Source organism: Toxorhynchites rutilus, chromosome 1, assembly GCF_029784135.1.
Source record: "Toxorhynchites rutilus septentrionalis strain SRP chromosome 1, ASM2978413v1, whole genome shotgun sequence".
NCBI lineage: Eukaryota > Metazoa > Arthropoda > Insecta > Diptera > Culicidae > Toxorhynchites > Toxorhynchites rutilus.
Genome location: NC_073744.1, coordinates 191,099,273 through 191,116,668, shown reverse-complemented (window position 1 = coordinate 191,116,668; position 17,396 = coordinate 191,099,273). Strand labels below are relative to the sequence as shown.

The 17,396-nt window shown below is 39.8% G+C and overlaps 1 protein-coding gene and 1 pseudogene across 1 annotated transcript; one reads left to right on the top strand and one right to left on the bottom strand.

The window, feature by feature from the left end:
• The first annotated feature begins 2,406 nt into the window (after positions 1-2,406).
• LOC129763245 (uncharacterized) lies at positions 2,407-11,686 on the top strand. The gene is made up of 4 exons (XM_055762120.1): positions 2,407-3,017; positions 3,089-3,266; positions 10,130-10,285; positions 10,354-11,686. The coding sequence occupies exons 2-4, from the start codon at positions 3,095-3,097 to the stop codon at positions 10,674-10,676; spliced, it is 651 nt and encodes a 216-aa protein (XP_055618095.1). The 5' UTR covers positions 2,407-3,017; positions 3,089-3,094; the 3' UTR covers positions 10,677-11,686.
• Positions 11,687-15,847: 4,161 nt separating this feature from the next.
• LOC129761664 (protein IWS1 homolog) lies at positions 15,848-16,689 on the bottom strand (annotated as a pseudogene).
• Positions 16,690-17,396: the final 707 nt, after the last annotated feature.

Below are 17,396 nucleotides of genomic sequence, written 5' to 3'. Positions count from 1 at the left end.
ATTCTATGAACTTGTCGAAAATTCTTCCGAAATCACTATTTGCATATAAGGAATTTCCGTATGATCATTTGGTTCCAACCTGAGCAGATGTCTAATTTTTACGTAGATATTTTCATTACTGCAAAAAAGCTAGCGTGTTAGGAAAATCTTCAAACGACTTTGACTTTGTGTACAGATTATGTTACGTACCTTAAGGGGGACGGAGGTTTGTCTTCTAATATTTATTTTTACATAGGAAGGGGGGATCCAAAAACCGCATTTCTAGCGTTACGTAATTTGTGTACCTTTCTGAACAGATATTCTGTAGATTTCGTATCCCATTTTCTGCAGAGGCTTTTGACGTGGGACTACGTCTAACCGGAGCATATGGGGGGTTAAATGAAAACCTAAACACATAACATGCAGGAAAAAATGAAAGATTCCGAATGCTTATAACTCCAACATTTCTTACTGGATCGGAAAGATGTGCTCATCAATTGATAGGGAATATTTCTACGCTTCTATCGCAATTAATAAAATGTTATTTTTCATTAGATAAACAATTAAAAAACTGTAAAATGTTAAGCGTTATCTAAACGCCCTAACTGCCTCGTTTTGATTGGCCCGATTCACGGTTTTCCTAACACAGCCATCAAAACCATGCAGCCTTGGGGAAATCGACATTGCAAATACATGAAAGTATGGGGGCTTTTGTTCTCGCCGAAATGTGTTCCCTAACACAGACTTCAAAACCAAGCACCGTTGGAGTAATCGACATTGCAAGTACATGAAAGTCGGGGGTATATTTGTTCCGACTGAAATGTGTTTCCCTAACACAGATTTCAAATCCATGGAGCGTAGGGAAATTGACATTGCAAATACATGCAGGTCGGGGGTATTTTTGTTCCGACTGAAGTGTCTTTCCCCAACACAGACTTCAAAACCAAAGTGTCTGAGGAAATCGGCTTTGCGAATAAATGCAAAGTGCGAGTATTTTAGTACTCGCTTGCCTTTGTGCTAACTAGAATATTTTTCCTTAACACGATCTCCTAAACATAGGAACCTGGAAAAATCGTGCAGACTAGACTAGAGGCGAATGAACTTAAATCCTCTATAGTATAAAAAGTAGAAGTTGAAGTTGTTGATTCATGCAAGCCGGGGGTACTTCGGGTACGAACACAACGCTTTGGCTCGGTTATTCATGATTGCATTGAAGGATATGCCTTCATATCTTCTGCTCACTGAATTTCTACGCATACCATTTGATGATTAGGCAAAATACTGATAACCATTTGCTGCGATAACGCCTATTGATTAAACAATATGCGTTCGACGTGCATGTCAAAATCGAATCTGAGTGCCTGAAGTTAATCAAATCAAGCAAATTCGCGGTTCAAGAAGTCGTACACTTGAGAGATGCAAACTTCAGAAGGAAACCTAAAATAAAATAATCGTTTGATAATTTTTCCGTTCTCATATTTTGTCCTGGGCATCATACTAAAAGTAACAGGACTGTCAATAAATTTATCTGTAACTAAGAACATAATCTATCACAATGCATGAATCGACCTTACATTACATTATACTAACTTTTTACTCACAAAGCAAATATATTGAATGCATTTGAATTCGGAAATTGTTTCATTCAATCAAAAATTTATTCAATACAAACAAATGATTGCTAAGCCAAGTTAGTCCCACGTCAGTCTTGCGGTTATATCATAGATATAACCCACCCATTTTTTGTTCTTCAGATTTTTGATAAGGCGTCGTGCATAAATTACGTAACATGAAAATGGGGGGAGGGGGATCGAGATTGCATTACTTTCTGTGTATTAGAGATAGGAAATTGCGTTACGTAGGGGGGAGGGTGTCCGAAATCCAGATTTTTAGCGTTACGTAATTTGTGCACGACGCCTAACATTGGTAATGTCTTTGGGATCAATGGGTATAAAAGGAACAAGATTCACAGAAGAATCTGGGATCATACCATTTGATTCCACAACCGAAATAGTGTCCCTTGAAAGTAAGTTAGCAAGTACAAAGCTATCTGATACTAGTATAGCCTTTGCAGAAGCAGCAATAACCCTTTGTGGTTTATTAAAAAATTGAAAATAGACCAAATTTCATTAACAAATTCTTCAATTCACCAAAATTAATTTGAGGATACTAATTTAAACTATCAACTTGAAATATGAAATATTTCAGCTCGATAGATGGAAGCACCATCAGCTCAGCTCCCTTGCAGCACAATGTTATGAAACAGTTGGGCAGCTTTCTCGCTACGGTAAACCAAGTAACAAACCGTTACTGAAATATTTCCCCCAATGCACTAAGCTTGGTGACGAGAGTTACCTCTACCACCCTCGAGCAATTAGCCACCGCAACCCAAACACACTCACACATGCTCACGTCCAGCGGAAAGAATCGTAGCGGTGCATTCGGTTTTTCGAATAGGAACATGAATCAAACTGGAATAACAGTAACCGTGCAGTGTGTACACAAGAAGGGCCCTCGGTGAGAAGGCAAGCTAAGCGCATAAGCAAGCGAGCGAACTCGAAAAAGGTGTGTGTGGTACGAGAAAAAACAGAATTACAGTTTTGCTGCTTCCGCGGAAAACGAAATAAGCATCGGAACCGAAGGATCAGGATTTCGGCAACAAGCTTTTCTCCTGCTTCGGATAGTCGTCGAAGAGTTCAAGGTGGATATCCGCGAAACGAGAAAAAAATTCCAGCTGGAAGTTGGGAACGTTCGCGAAAAAGAAGAATTAGTAGAAGAAGCAACGGGTTGCTAGCGGAGGGAAGGCCTAGTGGTGATTTGAGCTGGCATTCGGAACTAATTCTGCATTTGAAAGGTGCTATCGGGCCAGTGGAAGCAAAGAGCTACGCCTCATTCGCCTGCTTTGAGGTTTTCGATCGAATGAATCAGAAATAACACAATTTTCTCCGTTCAACACGCAAACACCACCGAAGCAGAAGAAGTGTGCACACGCGAGAGGGAGAAATTGTGTGCATTGTGTGCCATTTACGCGAAAATAGGTACTGTCGCGCATACATCCGGATCGGTTCTGTGTATATGATATTTTTGTTTTGTTTTTGTGCGATTTCAGGCGACAATGCCCGGAAGTGGTCCCGTTTATCAGCCGACGACGGTTTCGTATGAAAGTCGTCCCGGCGCCGGAGGCGGGTTACTGGCCCAGACGACGGGCGCTTCGTCGATGAAGATGCTTCGAAAACCAGCCGCACAAATTTCGGTGCTGATTTTTGGACTCATCTCGTTGGCCGTTGGTAAGTAGGAAAAATAGTCACAGGAGGGTTGTGTTCGAGAAACGACCGCATAGTTGACGTGGGATTTCGTTGAGCTGAGCTGTTACATGCTGGATTTGGATATGTTTGAAAAATTACATTGTTAATTTGATAATGATTCGGTGGCCATGTAAAGGTCGTTTTGTTTGGTTGTTGGGTATTGTTTTGCACTCCACCAGTGTTACAACCGAGTGATGAAGGTATAAGGATAGTGTTTAGTCTTTGCGTATCACGCTAGGAGACGTCGAAATGGAATTAGATATGATGAAAAGCCCCCTCTGTGACCCTGGACGAAATGGCTTCGGTTTTCTGTATGGATGAAATATTGGAAAAAGCACCAGATAATTATCATAATCGAACACAATTATCAATTTTTCTCACCACAAAAAACATGTTACAGTCAACTCTGCCTATCTCGATATCCAAGGAACCATCGAGTTAGGGAGGTATCGAGTTATAGAGGAAAGAATGGATAAAAAATGGGTGGGTTTTGATATAACGGTAGGATTGACGTGGGACTACCTCTTAGTAAGCATTTGTATTGTATTCATTAAATTATCGATTGAATGAAACAATTCTCGAATTCAATTGAATTCAACATTTTTGCTTTGTAAGTAAAAAAGACGGGTGGGTAATGTCGGGGACATAACCGGAGTGACGTAGGACTATACAAAGGGGACAGCTTTTTCTAAATATATATTTTAAATATATTGTTTTACCTTCTTCTTATACATGAATACCTACCTTGTTCTTCTTCTTAAATGGCACCAACGTTCCTAGAGGAACTTCGCCGTCTCAACGTAATATTACTTGCGTCATTTTTACTAGTACTTAGTTGAGATTTCTATGCCAAATAACACGCCTTGAATGCATTCTGAGTGGCAAGCTCTAGAATACGCGGGACCACAGTGCAAGTCGGAGGAAAGTTCTTTTACGAAAAATTCCCCCGACCAGAACGGGAATCGAACCCGAACCCCCGGCATGTTAAGTTTTGACGCTAACCACTCGGCCACGGGAGCACATGAATACCTACCTATCTACCTGAAATATGGATTAGTTTACTGTTTACTGTTTATGAACATGTTGGGAGTTCTGAAAAGAACCTTTGGTGTTGTGTTTTTGCGTTTTTTTACAAACTTTCTCATTTTTTTTCTCACTGTCCTATGATTGATTCTTGATTTTTTTTCTGAAGGCTTTGTCCTTATTAAATGTTCAACGCCGGGCATCTTTTGGCGTATACACATATCGTACAATCAAAATGATGGCTGTGATAGGGAATGCATAGGTAGTCATCAGCTCATTCACTATCATATATTTCACTATTGAGCACATTACCGTACCTTAAACTGTGGTTTCGGAGACGAATGAATTGTATGATTTGTAGTCTCCGCAAACAAAGTAAATAAAAATGTAAAAGAACTGAGGTTTTGCAGACGAAATCTACGATCTGTCGAGAAATAAACGAGCTATAAGCGTTCTGAAAAACCAACAGTAAATACAGGGACGAATGACCTTCGGATTAAAGTCCTTTAAAATAAGAACAGAGCAGCAGGAAATACATAGCTCATTATGTTGCTCCCCAGTTATGTTTCTATACAATGCAGATATAACGTCAGTCGATTTTCAACATCAGTTATCAACCAAAGCTGAATGATCAATTTAAAAGACCCTAACCACCAATAAGCTCAAAAACAAGCATAAACAAAATAATTCAGTTCATATTATGTTATATTATGTTCCGACATCGGTTTTTCATCGAAGACGATGAGCGTCATGAGTTTCGTCAATGCATCTTTGAGCGTATCGTAGCGGAAGTCTCGCGTCTAACCCACTACAATAAGCGGTTAACCATTACGGCGTGGGAAATTCAGATCGCAATCAGTCTGTTGCTGCCCGGTGAACTTGCATGCGGTTTCCGAAGGTACCAAAGCGGTGAAGAAGTATACTAACACCAAATAAAGATTCGGAAGCAAACCCAAAAAAGGGACCACAAAATCATCTTTAATCTAAAGAGTTTATTGTTTTGTTATCCCTCGATATCCTCATCTTGTTCGGCTAAACCTGTTTAGCGATTTCGTTTGCCACTCGCCACAGGATTCACAGTTGGAAAATTTCTTCCCATCCAGCTTGGGACATGTTGTACTGTAAATTACATTTAATGCGACATGCCGAAGCACCACTCAGTTTCGCATTGGAGCCGATTTTAACCTGTAATTGAACATTTGCGATGACAGTGGTACAGCTTTCACAGTTGGAAAATTTCTTCCCATCCAGCTTGGGACATGTTGGGTCATAATTTGGCCCCAAACTCTATGTTTACAAAAATGTCCAACTAAATATGTCACATTACAGGTCCGTCCAATTAGCTAAATATCGAACTAAATGTAAATTACTGTACTTTCAATCTGGAAGCAATTTAATTGGTGAAAATTGAATAATCGGGAAATTCCCCAACCATCAATAAGCTCAGAACAACTGCCAAATTCTCATACTCATCATATCCTGGCAAACAAATTAAGAAAAAATCAATTTGTGTTTTATTATTATTTTGGATAATATTTTAGAATGCATTAAACTGTATTTCGTAAACTCTTTTTTGAAAGGTTTAATAGCCCTGATAAGCGCCGTGTTTTATGGAATGGTTCCAATTTAGAAAACTTAGTACTCGTGGTTTTGAAAAAAACCATTTCGAACGCCCTCGATGCCGCCCTGTTCTGGATTTGCCACCAAAGCAGTTTGTTTGAAGAACAAACTTGTTTCTTCTGCTACCTGCTGCAGTTTTGCGATTGCCACTCGCCACTCGCTGCAACCGCCTGTTGTTGTCTTGATGTCCACCGAACCGAATGTGGTCTGTTCTGTATGCGGATTTTCTTATCGTCGCGAGCAGCTTTGCCAGCTAACTCGATCACTTCGGCGGCCGAAACTATATAACGCCAACTGGTGCACTGATACTAACGCGCTCGGCCTAGCTACCCTTGCGGAGCAATTGGCGGATACACCTACGGGGAACTGGAGACCAACACTGTTCGAGCGGGATTTTGCCTTTCCTTCCACTTTTCCTCCTTTGCCATGTCCAGACATGGCTGCTTGTGTTGGTTTGTTGATGTGATGTGATGCGAAACGATGTGGTGTACGGTTTGGATGAAAATGATCGTTACGGAAGGAAGGAAGGAAGGTATTGTATTATAGAGACTTTAAACTTTTGCAGTTCATTCGTCTCTAGCCTTGAGAAAGGCCCTTTGAAAACTCTACTCTATTCTACTCCAGCGCTACCACCTCCGCCCTCTTGCCTTGAGAAAGGCACTCGATCCCTCGCCGTCCAGCCCGTCCAGCAACGATGTTGTCCAGTCGGTGTCCACACAAAGAATGATCGTTACGGCAGCGGAGCGGGGATTTTTAAGCTGACTGGCTGACTCGAGAATTACGCATGTGTGAGACTGCGACCAATGTTTCGTTCATTTTTTTCTTTTTCCTTTCCAATCGTGGTTCATTCTATTTCGCTGCTGCTCTGGTTGCCCGTTTTGGTCGGTACGTTTTGAGGAGCACAAAATGGACCAATCAAAAATGGGCACATAGTGCATTTGGACAATGCTTGATATTTCACAATTATTCAACTGTTTATCTCAAGAAAAATGAAATGTTATTCGTTATGATAGATGCGTAGATATATTTCCTATCAATTGATGCAAACACCTTTGCGATCTATTGATAAATGCTCGAGATATAAGCGTTTCAAATCTTGCATTTTTTCCTACTTGTTCAGTGCCTAGATTTTCATTTCACCCCCTATATCTTCCGGTTAGACGTAGTCCTACGTCAAAAGTTTGAGCAGTTGCCATGTAAGATCAATTAATGTATTGTAATAGATTATGTTCTTCGTTACAAGTAAATTTGATGAACTTCGTTTTACGTTTGATATGATGCCTAGAACTACCAAAATATGTGAACGGAAGAATTGTCAAACAATCATTGTATTTTACATTTCTCGAACCGCGAAACTTCATTCATCTCTAGTATCTAAAAGTACGATTTTCCCAGGTTTCTCAGTTTAGAAGTACGTTTTATGGAGACATATTCCGGTCTGCACAAAGACAAGTAAGTACAAAAGAACTCGCAGCTTTCATATATTCGCAATGTGGATTCCTCCAGACATCTTTGTTTTGAAACACAACAAAAATACCCCCGACTTATATGTATTGACAAAGCGGATTCACCCGGGCACATTGATATTGAAGTCCGTGTTAGGGAAACATATTTTGGTGGGAACAAAAATACCCCCTACTTGCATGTATTTGCAAAGCGGATTCGCCCGGGCACATTGATTTAGAAGTCCGTGTTAGGGAAACACAGCTAGCTGGGAACAAAAATACCCCCTACTTGCATGTATATGCATATTGAAGGTAAAAAAGTATGCAGAATTACCATCTTTGGCAAAATTATGCGACCATCCCTTCTTCACGCAGAGTCGGAAACGCTAAGACCAATTGATAATCGCTGCAGCTTCTCGATAGAATTCTTTAACGATTGGTAATTCCAATGAGTACGTCCACAGGCACGCTCCTCCAGCTTGGCCCAAAGTGAAAAATTCGATTGATTGACGAATGGCCCATCATTAGTGGAGATGAAGTGTGGTAGATTTGTTGCTAGTCTCGTTTTTTAACCGTTCTAAGTTTTTTACATCGTTTCAAACATATTCGCTTCAAACTGGCTTAAAAAAATAACTCATACATTGATGTACGCACTAATCGATTTATCCAATTCATTTCGACTGATGAACGCTTCTATTTCCGAAGAGGATTACGCTGAACGCGTTCATGAAAAACATAGATAACATTGTGCAGCCCTACCGACCTAGGACGTCCCTTTTTGGGTCTATCACCCACATCAGCTGTTACTTTATACTGTTGTAGTGTACGGAACGCTAATCGTTCATTGTTAGAAAACGGTTTGAGTAGCTCGTAGATCTGTTTTGAATCCTACATCCATAGGAAAAAAGCAAGCCAATTCCTCGGTAACTTCAAAATCATTCTCTCATCTATCACCACTGAATAAATACATAATCGGCAGCCGGCTCTTTCATACTTTCAAACAAACAACAAACTTGTCCATTTTTGACGCATGGCGCATGATGCAGTCATATTTTCGTTTCAAGGTAAACCTCCAAAACAGCAGCAACTTCATTACATACAAAAAAAACCCTAATTTATTCACGTAAAAAAGTATATTTCAGACAATTTTCCCTGGAATACACGTCCTTCGTCAGCCACTTTTCTGTTTTTACTAGTGCAAGCTTCCATTTTGCTTCAATTTACACAGCGATATAAAGCGATTGCACACTGAAATGGTGAATGAACTCGAGCAGAACAGAACCAAAAGGTGTAAAAGTCCTTATAGTACTAACGAGGAACAATTGTCAGAAGGCTAAATTAGCACAGAAAAACGAAAAAAAAAACAGAAAATGATCAGCTTGGATACACAAGATCAACAAGAATTACTCCACAAAGTTATTTTTATTCAAAAGTATGGAAGAATTTTCAAGTATATTCCTTATTTCGCTCATTTGATATTTTGTTTCGAATCAGGCTGCGGGTCCTTTTTGTCGCGCGCCCCTCAATTGTTTAACCCATTAACGACCAAGCTGTAAAAAATATTTTTCTAACAATAGCCATTGGTGTTATGTTGATTATTGGCGTTTCAGAAACCCCAATCTTCAAGAATTATTTTTTTCCGTTATTCCGTATTCCGGAAAATGACAAAAAATCAAAAAGGCGCCAAACAAAAACATTGGGCGGAATCAACATATTTGTTCCTGTAGGAGGTTCAATCCAATGGTTTTCTTCCTACATCACAATGTGTGATTTTATATCAAAGTAATATTGTAGAAAAGTTTACACATTTTTAAATTTTGTAAGGTTTTGTTTTTTGTTAGGTTATGTGAGGTTATGTACTTTTCGCACATAGTTGCTTTAAACCAATTTTTATGCTCAATAAAGTAATACAAATTTGAATGAAATTGATAGTAGGTGGTAACTAATAGACTAAGCTATCGTTTGATGCTAAAACCTTACCATATGGTTGCTTTCCAAAGCCATGAAAAATTATCGAAGTTGCTGTTCGATTTTTCGAACGCTTGGCATAAAACGGGTTAATTAAAGAGGCTTGAAAATTTTTCAGTTCATTCACCTCCAACAGGGAACAAACGCTTGCATGTATTTGCAATACCAATTTCCCCAGACACCTTGGTTTTCATTGTGATTGCGAATGAATCAATCAGAACGCGTGATTTCCATTGAGATAATCCCTGAGATTATATTGTTTGATAGTTAGCTTCGTAAAATATAGTTTATTCGTTTTCACTGTAATGAATTATTGTGAAGTACCGAAATCGATTGATGCGAAACTTTCGCGTGAATCTATCTGGAAATGACTGAGCAATAACTGTGAGTACAGAAGGAAATTTATATTTTCGATTTCGACCAACCTTAACCAGAATTGTTCGATAGTTAGTTTCATTACACACATTATTTTATTCAATGCAAAAATGTTTTTCGCGACGCGATCGATTATCGTTCTTCAGTTTGTTCCCCCAATATGTCCGCGAAAGACGTAATCCTACGTCAAAAAGGGGCAATGTTATGGGTGGGAAGGGGTGTGGTGCGAGTGCTTTTCAATGTCAATTTCTGGTATTGAGGCAGGTGCACTCATGTGGGTGTATGGAATGGCTGCTCGCGGACTATCCTGGAAGGGGGGAATCGTTCAAGGCTTTTCAGTCCACGACATAGAAAAGCACATTTGATGAATTGTTCTAATACTAAAGACTGTCAATGATTTTGGTCTATGAATAGGCATTGCAATGATTGCCAGCGGATCAGCGGACTATTCCGACACGGAACAACACCCGGAAGCACACCCAGATGGGGGAGGTATCCCGGAGGAGGAACTCGATATCGGTCTCATCGTGACTGGAATATTCATCACTATTCTTGGCTTTGTCTTTCTCGGTAAGTACCAATCCCTTCAGCTCATGAACCACACTCCGAAACACCTAGTTTTTTTTTTGTTTCCGCAGGACTCTACATCAAAGTGGCCGATTGGCGCCGGCACTGCGTCTGCCCGTGTGCGCTCTCGAAGAAGCAGGGTCTGGCCCGCCAGCTGCAGGGCAACAGTGGCGGCCAAATACTGGCGCTGAATCCCAGCACCGACCCGCTGGTGTCGCACACGCAGTACGCACCCGTTTCGGAAATCCCCACGCGCCAAGAGGACGAAGAACGACGGAATCTGATGCCCGATAGTAAGGATTCCTGCCTGAGCAGTGCCGAAGAGTCGGATCGAATGCTCGATCCGGACCCGAGGATCGTTTTGCGACCAATCGGAACCGTAGAGGACGCCTAGGGTGGTGATCAGTCTCGGGGCGGGAAGGTCGGAACGAAGACGCGAAGCGATGGTTGTTTTGAACTGTGTTCGGTTCATATCGAATGTGAACGAAGCTGAAAGCTTAAAAAAATATTGACACACGAGGCAAAGCTATAAAAAAAGGTTAATTTCAAGATGAATTATTATGAGATTATGTTGATCCACTAAACAAAGTTAGCGAAATATGAGGCAAGCAAATGAAGACGTAGAAAGTCTTCAACGAATTGGATTTGACACGAATGCTGTAGAAGTATTTGGTTTTAAACGTACTTATTTTATTATACTTCACCAAACCTCAAGTATTATTTTAATGCAATTTAACAGAAAAAAAACACTATGATCATTCGTCCATAAAAACATAGGCTATATGTTTTGCAGTGATTAATGCTTTCCCACTAATGGATAAAAAGATTCCAATTCCGTCCGAATTTTGAGTTAGATCTAACTTTCTTTTCCTAGATTGTAGTATTTTCATTCTCTTTACAAACGAAAAATTTACTTTTGTAGCGAATTTATGATCCCCTAGTATTAACTTGTTAGTGCAAAAAACAACAAAAAGTGCATTTACTTATTTAGTTGAGGTAATTCTTTCACCCAATCGTCTGTCCAACAGCAGCATATCGCATATCGTAGTGAAGCGTGAAACGTATTTTGAATTTGCATTTTTAATCTTATTGTAGCAAGAAAACAGTTATCAAGCACACACACAAAAAAGGTGTGCAATTATTTATTCCGTTGAACGCTGAATCGAACTCATTATATCCACACAACAAAAAAAAAGAGTGAAAAGAAGTGCGAAAACGGTAGGCCGAATCATCCCGCGTGCATTAATTGGGTACAGACAAAATAGAAACCGGAAACGATTGATTAGCAAATAGGAACTAAATTAGTTATGCAGAATCGTTATGAAACACACGTGTTGGGGGAGCGATAATTGGACACCAACGTCACCACAAAAAAATGGTAATAAAATTTAATGTTAAAAATTACACAGTTGTATATTTTGCCTCGCACAGTGCAGTAATGTTTACTATGCAGTTGATCCTACTAATCATGATGCAGATGATCAAGTGATTCTTCAACTACTAGGAAACCGAATTGAATGCGTTGACTGCTTAAAATTCGATAACTTGACCGAACTTAAGGCGGAAATCACATCTGGCATGTTTATCAATACCCGGGGCGATGACCAGCGCTCCTCACGAAATTTTAGATGCTCTTTTACGCCTTCAATCCTTGTCCCAATATAGACAACAGAAAAAGGTCCTCTTAGGCTTAGGGGGGACCCCGGTCTGGAAGGCCGAAAAAATCGAATTTTTGTTTTTTCTTGCATTTTTGGGAAGCCTATGCCCAAGGGATATAGTATTGTTGTACGAATTTTCAAACGCGTTTTACTCGAAACCGTGTTTTTTTCAGCCGGTTGCCGGATTTGGCTGATTTTTTTTTATCAGCATGTAAAAATGAATTATCTAAATCGTTACAAAGTCGTTTTTTGATATCTCATTTTTTAACTTAGAACTACGTCTTTCATTAAGGGTGCCAAATCAGATTATGCAGTCGTAATGATAAATATAAACAAGGAGGGTAGATAGCGGGAGGGAAATATTTACGCTAGGGTATTGGTAATGAATCTCGGCAGAGACAAATATTCAGCCTTTTTCCAAGCATTTAAATTTATTTGTTTTCTGTCATCAATGCATTGAACTGACGCTATGGTGAAGCAGGTGTTAAGGTTGTGCACCAAAAAATTATTTGGGGAATACCAAGTTATTCTATAAGTTGTATTATTAACTTTTTTGGGCTCACGTTCCAGTCGCAAAACTGCTCGTTTATTTAGTCACCAAGAAAGTAAATGTCGTTCCGAAATGTTGTATGTGATTTGTTTTCGCTTGTGAGTAGCATAAGTTTCTCCACTAAGGATGACAGCTGCGCTTATCTCGAGCATGTATTGTTCTGCGAGCACTACGATGAATCATCAAACGATTATCGTCAAATGATTCTACAACAACAAAAAACATTTCAGGGTGACCAAAGTGGTAGAATGGTTATTTCAAAATTTTGGTAGCATTATAAAAGAATATCCACAGTTATAAACAAGCGACTTGAATAAAACTACAGCGTAGTTCTACGTAAACAATGTGGTCGTGTCTTGAATACAACCTCCTATATTTTATTTATTATGAAAACAGCATTTTAAAACACATTATTCAGTAGATACACATCTAAAGTTCAGAACGAATTGAAAATATCTTGTTTATTTTTCATTATCATACAAATTATGTAGCACTGCTCTTTCAAATAAAAATAATTCCGACCAGTATGGCACCCATGTCCAAATTGAATACGACCGCAAAGGGTTAATATGCAACTGTGTATCTACCCTTAGAAAAATCCTCGGTCGAAAACTACTAAATACATTTGGTAATGCAAAATTAGTAGAATGTACAAATTTTTTGTACATATTGTCAACAAACCCGCATCCCTACCAGAGATTAGTATATTTTACTCGTTAACATTAGTAAGCTTGGATATTGTCATATCTGAAATTTGGTGAGAAAAGCGCGTATTAACCATTTTCATTGTTCCCATAAGGCAATACGGAGGTATAATAAGGATATAATTCTGATACGTGCATTTTCGGCCGATATTGGGCTTCCGAATCATGGTTCTGCTTGACATATGTGTTTATTAGTACGGTCGAAAATGACTATAGATTGGTAGTATTTACCAAAAATTCGTTATATTTACTAATTATTTCTCTCAGTGTATATAAAGATTATCATTATTTTGACATTTTTATACAATTTTGGTACATATTCATGATTTGCAACTAGAGCATGATTTATTTTGAAATGAAGAAAATCCTCTGACACCAAAACTTGAGCAAAACGGTTCAAGGAGAATGATGACGGTCCACGACCAGAAGCTTCAGTCATACTGACTTTTGGAAGAAGATTGTTTGGACCGATTAGAGTAAGTTTGAGGTTAGAAAAACACAAAGAAATAACAGTCTGAGCTATCTAGTCTACTCAAGCAACAGTTAAACACGGTGGAGAATCGTTAGTTGTGAGGGGTTGTTTTTCTTGGAATGGGGTGGACAATCTCGTCAAGATCGATGTAAAGAAGACTGCTGAGTCCTACGTCAATGTCTTGGAGGAAAACTTAAAGCCGTGACTCAGGAAAATGAATATAAAAGCTATTTCTTCCAACAGGACAATGATCCCGAGCACACCTTGAAGGTGCGCTATTTTCAGTCCAAAGAGATTAAATGCTTGAGTGGCCGTCCCAGTCCCCAGACCCCAACCCCATAGAGCATCTATGCACAATACTGGATGAAAAATCCAATGAGTAGGAGTTTTATGTAAATTTGAAAAAGAATACAAACAATGGCTTGATTACATCCTTTCCATTGTAAGAAATACGTTCATTTTCCAAAACAAAAAAAAAATAATGAAAAAGTAAAGGGTGTGTCACATCAAATTGCATCACGGAAAAAACGCTGTAGAAATTTAATTTTTAGGAATTATATCTTCAGCTTTCGCTTATAATCAGATAAGAGTGTATAGATCACGTTGGCCATGCTTCACTGTAAATTTTTCGTAAATTTTGAAAAATGTCGTCGAACGAAAAAGAGCGTCGTGAATTAATCCTGTGCACTCATTTCGAGAATCCGGAGTTGTCACATCGGGACATCGGTAAGATGCTGGGAATCGTCCAATCCACGGTCAGCAGAGTACTAAAACGATACTTCGAGAACCTAACCATCGACCGGAAGGTGAAGAACGGCAAAAATGGATGCTCCGTCAGTGAAAAAGATCACAAGCGCGTAGTTAAGCAGTTTAGACGTGATCCGAGAAGTTCGGCCCGGGATGTCGTCAATAAGCTGAATTTGTCAAGTTCATTCGTCCAGCGGACCAAGCAGCGGGAGGGCCTGCGTACATACAAGGTTCAGAAGGCTCCTAACCGCGACGAAAGGCAAAACATGGTGAGGAAGACGCGAGCCCGGAAGCTGTACACCGAAATGCTGACGAAGCCGCATTGCCTGGTAATGGACGACGAAACCTACGTCAAAGCGGACTTTCGTCAGCTGTCGGGCCTATTGTTCTTCTCCGCAGAGGACAAATTCAGCGTTTCGGAGGAGATTCGCAAGCAGAAACTATCCAAGTTTGCCAAAAAGTACATGGTGTGGCAAGCGATCTGCTCTTGCGGAAAGCGGAGCGCCCCCTTCGTGATGACCGGCACGGTAAACGGGCAGGTTTACCTTAAGGAGTGCCTACAGAAGCGCTTACTACCACTATTGAAGCAGCACGAGGGCCCGACCATCTTCTGGCCGGATCTCGCTTCGTGCCACTATTCAAAGGACGTGTTGGAGTGGTACGAAGCCAACGGGGTCACCTTCGTGTCAAAGGAAATGAACCCGCCCAACGCGCCGGAGCTTCGCCCAATAGAGAAATATTGGGCGATTATGAAGCAGGCCTTCCTTACGAACCCAAAAGTTGTCAAATCGGAGGCGGACTTCAAGAGAAAATGGATTTCTGTTCAAAAAAAACTACAACCTGACGTTGTACAGAACCTTATGGACGGGGTAAAGAGAAAGGTGCGAGCATACGGGCTTGGGCTCGAAGTATGAATAAAAAGAAAATGCCAAAAGTTGTTTAATAGTTTTTATTTTACTGTCTAAAATTTTCAAAAGGATCGGTCTACTGGGCGAATTTCTACAGCGTTTTTTCCGTGATGCAATTTGATGTGACACACCCTTTATTTTGCGTAATGCTGGGGCTGATTCTGATGCGCGAATGAGAAGTGACAACTCGAAAAAATTGTCTCACTCAATTTCCGAAGGCGACTATGGCGAGATTTTTACCTTGAATGAACTCTCATGAACACTCACTCAATTCTCGTGGGCGATTGCAGTCAAAAAACTTGTCATTTTGTGACTTTTGAAGTCGTATCCTCTTTTGTTATCGACTAGTACGAACAATGGAAGCCAAAAAATGAGTGCGATTTGCGTCTCCATTTATGATAGAATTATATATTTCAGGTTACGTGTGACAAATCGGAAGCAGTTTCAGGAGTTGATAAGGAGGATGGAGAAAAATCCTATTGTGACTAGGAACCTCAAATTTTCTGAGATATAAAAAATGTCGAAGTCCACTTTTGCAGCCTAATTTTATTATCCTTATATTATTCTACTTTTATCGCTTTTTTCTCTAGAACTGCAGCTTCAAAGATGTAGGAATAATTACCCGACTCATATCAATATCACTTGTTGATTTTGGCCGAACAATGTACTCCTTACCCGAAGGCATGGGAACGCGAGCCCATTGTACCCATCCTTTGCTTCCGGATCGTAATACACCCCTAAAAATGAACGAATTTTATTATAATAAAGAAGTTGCTTCCTATTATCATAATTCTTACTTATTAGCCTCGGTAAACGGTAAGCCCTTTTTGCTAGTACTGCTCTGACCCTGTGGGTCAGTCGAGGTTTTGCGTTTTTTGGACATCTGCTGCAAGTCTCGTTCCTGGCGTTCCTCACGTAATATCGCTTTGAAATCGGTGCTCAGGTTGAATATAGGTCGAGCCCATTCGGATATCAATTTTCCAGCGCGCTATCGGTTTAGTTTGGATTCTCGAGGGTGCTTGTAGAGGTACATCACGGCCTTTTCAATTCCTGGCTATTTGAGATAGGACTTTTCAATACAAGGAAACTGAAATCCAAACATTACTTAATGGTTGTCTAAACACTGCAATCTCTCCGACAATCTTACATCGAAAAGAAGTTCCAGAATAGATTCCCGAATCTGCAAACAAGGCAACGATTTGTTCGGTAACGGAGTTTATTAACCCGTCAAAACGTTTAGTACGTTATGCTCGATGAAGGCAGGCTGAAGATCCTTCGTGATCAGCTGGGACATGGCAAACTTGAGATGGTAATTTTCTTGTCTGCTGGCTTATTCTCTTTGTTGAGTTGGCGATCTTCTTCAGCTGCATGTCATCATCTATCCAAAAGGCGAAACTGCTCATTATCTATGGATAAAATTTAGCTTTTGGAATTTTATTAAATGCGATAATAAATATATCTTAGGCCATCTACACACTAGGCAACCTAAGTTGGAAAGCAACTTAACGAATCTGTCAAAAAAGTTGAGAACATGTGTAATCAAATGGGAGCATACACACTAGGCAACTGGCAACTTTGGTCGGACCAACTTTTTCGATTCAACTCAGCATGTCGAGTCGCGCGCGATTTGTGTCGGCAACCTTTTCGTTCAATTTCTGTTGACATTTCGATTTCTGCGTTCGTTGAGTTTCGGTATTTGTCAGTTGCAATACCAAACATTGTTTCCAAAATTGAATTAGTTTACAAAAACACGAATGAAATGTAAGGATTTTACTCATTTGATATACAATTTCATATATTGTTTTATAGTTTTCAGGTGAAAATATTACGGAGCAAGACGCAGTTATTGTGGCGGTCGCTCTTCATACATTCGTGTGTATGTATGGATTCGGGGTAGTCGGTCACTTTAAAAACAATGAATCAGATCGTGAATTACGAGAGAGCACTCCGGTAAAAACATTGTTTCATTAAATAACACGCAACTTTCCTGCCTTCTAGACCCGCATGACATGATTCACTAGAATGATGCATCTTCAATTAACACCGGATCTACGAATGAAATAGAGGGAGAGAGA

Bases quoted from the DNA above. Each gene is read 5' to 3' on its own strand.
- LOC129763245 (XM_055762120.1), top strand. From the start codon at position 3,095: ATGCCCGGAAGTGGTCCCGTTTATCAGCCGACGACGGTTTCGTATGAA. The intron at 3,267-10,129 runs GTAAGTAGGAAA...GTCTATGAATAG, and splicing joins ACTCATCTCGTTGGCCGTTG to GCATTGCAATGATTGCCAGC. The intron at 10,286-10,353 runs GTAAGTACCAAT...TTGTTTCCGCAG, and splicing joins TCTTGGCTTTGTCTTTCTCG to GACTCTACATCAAAGTGGCC.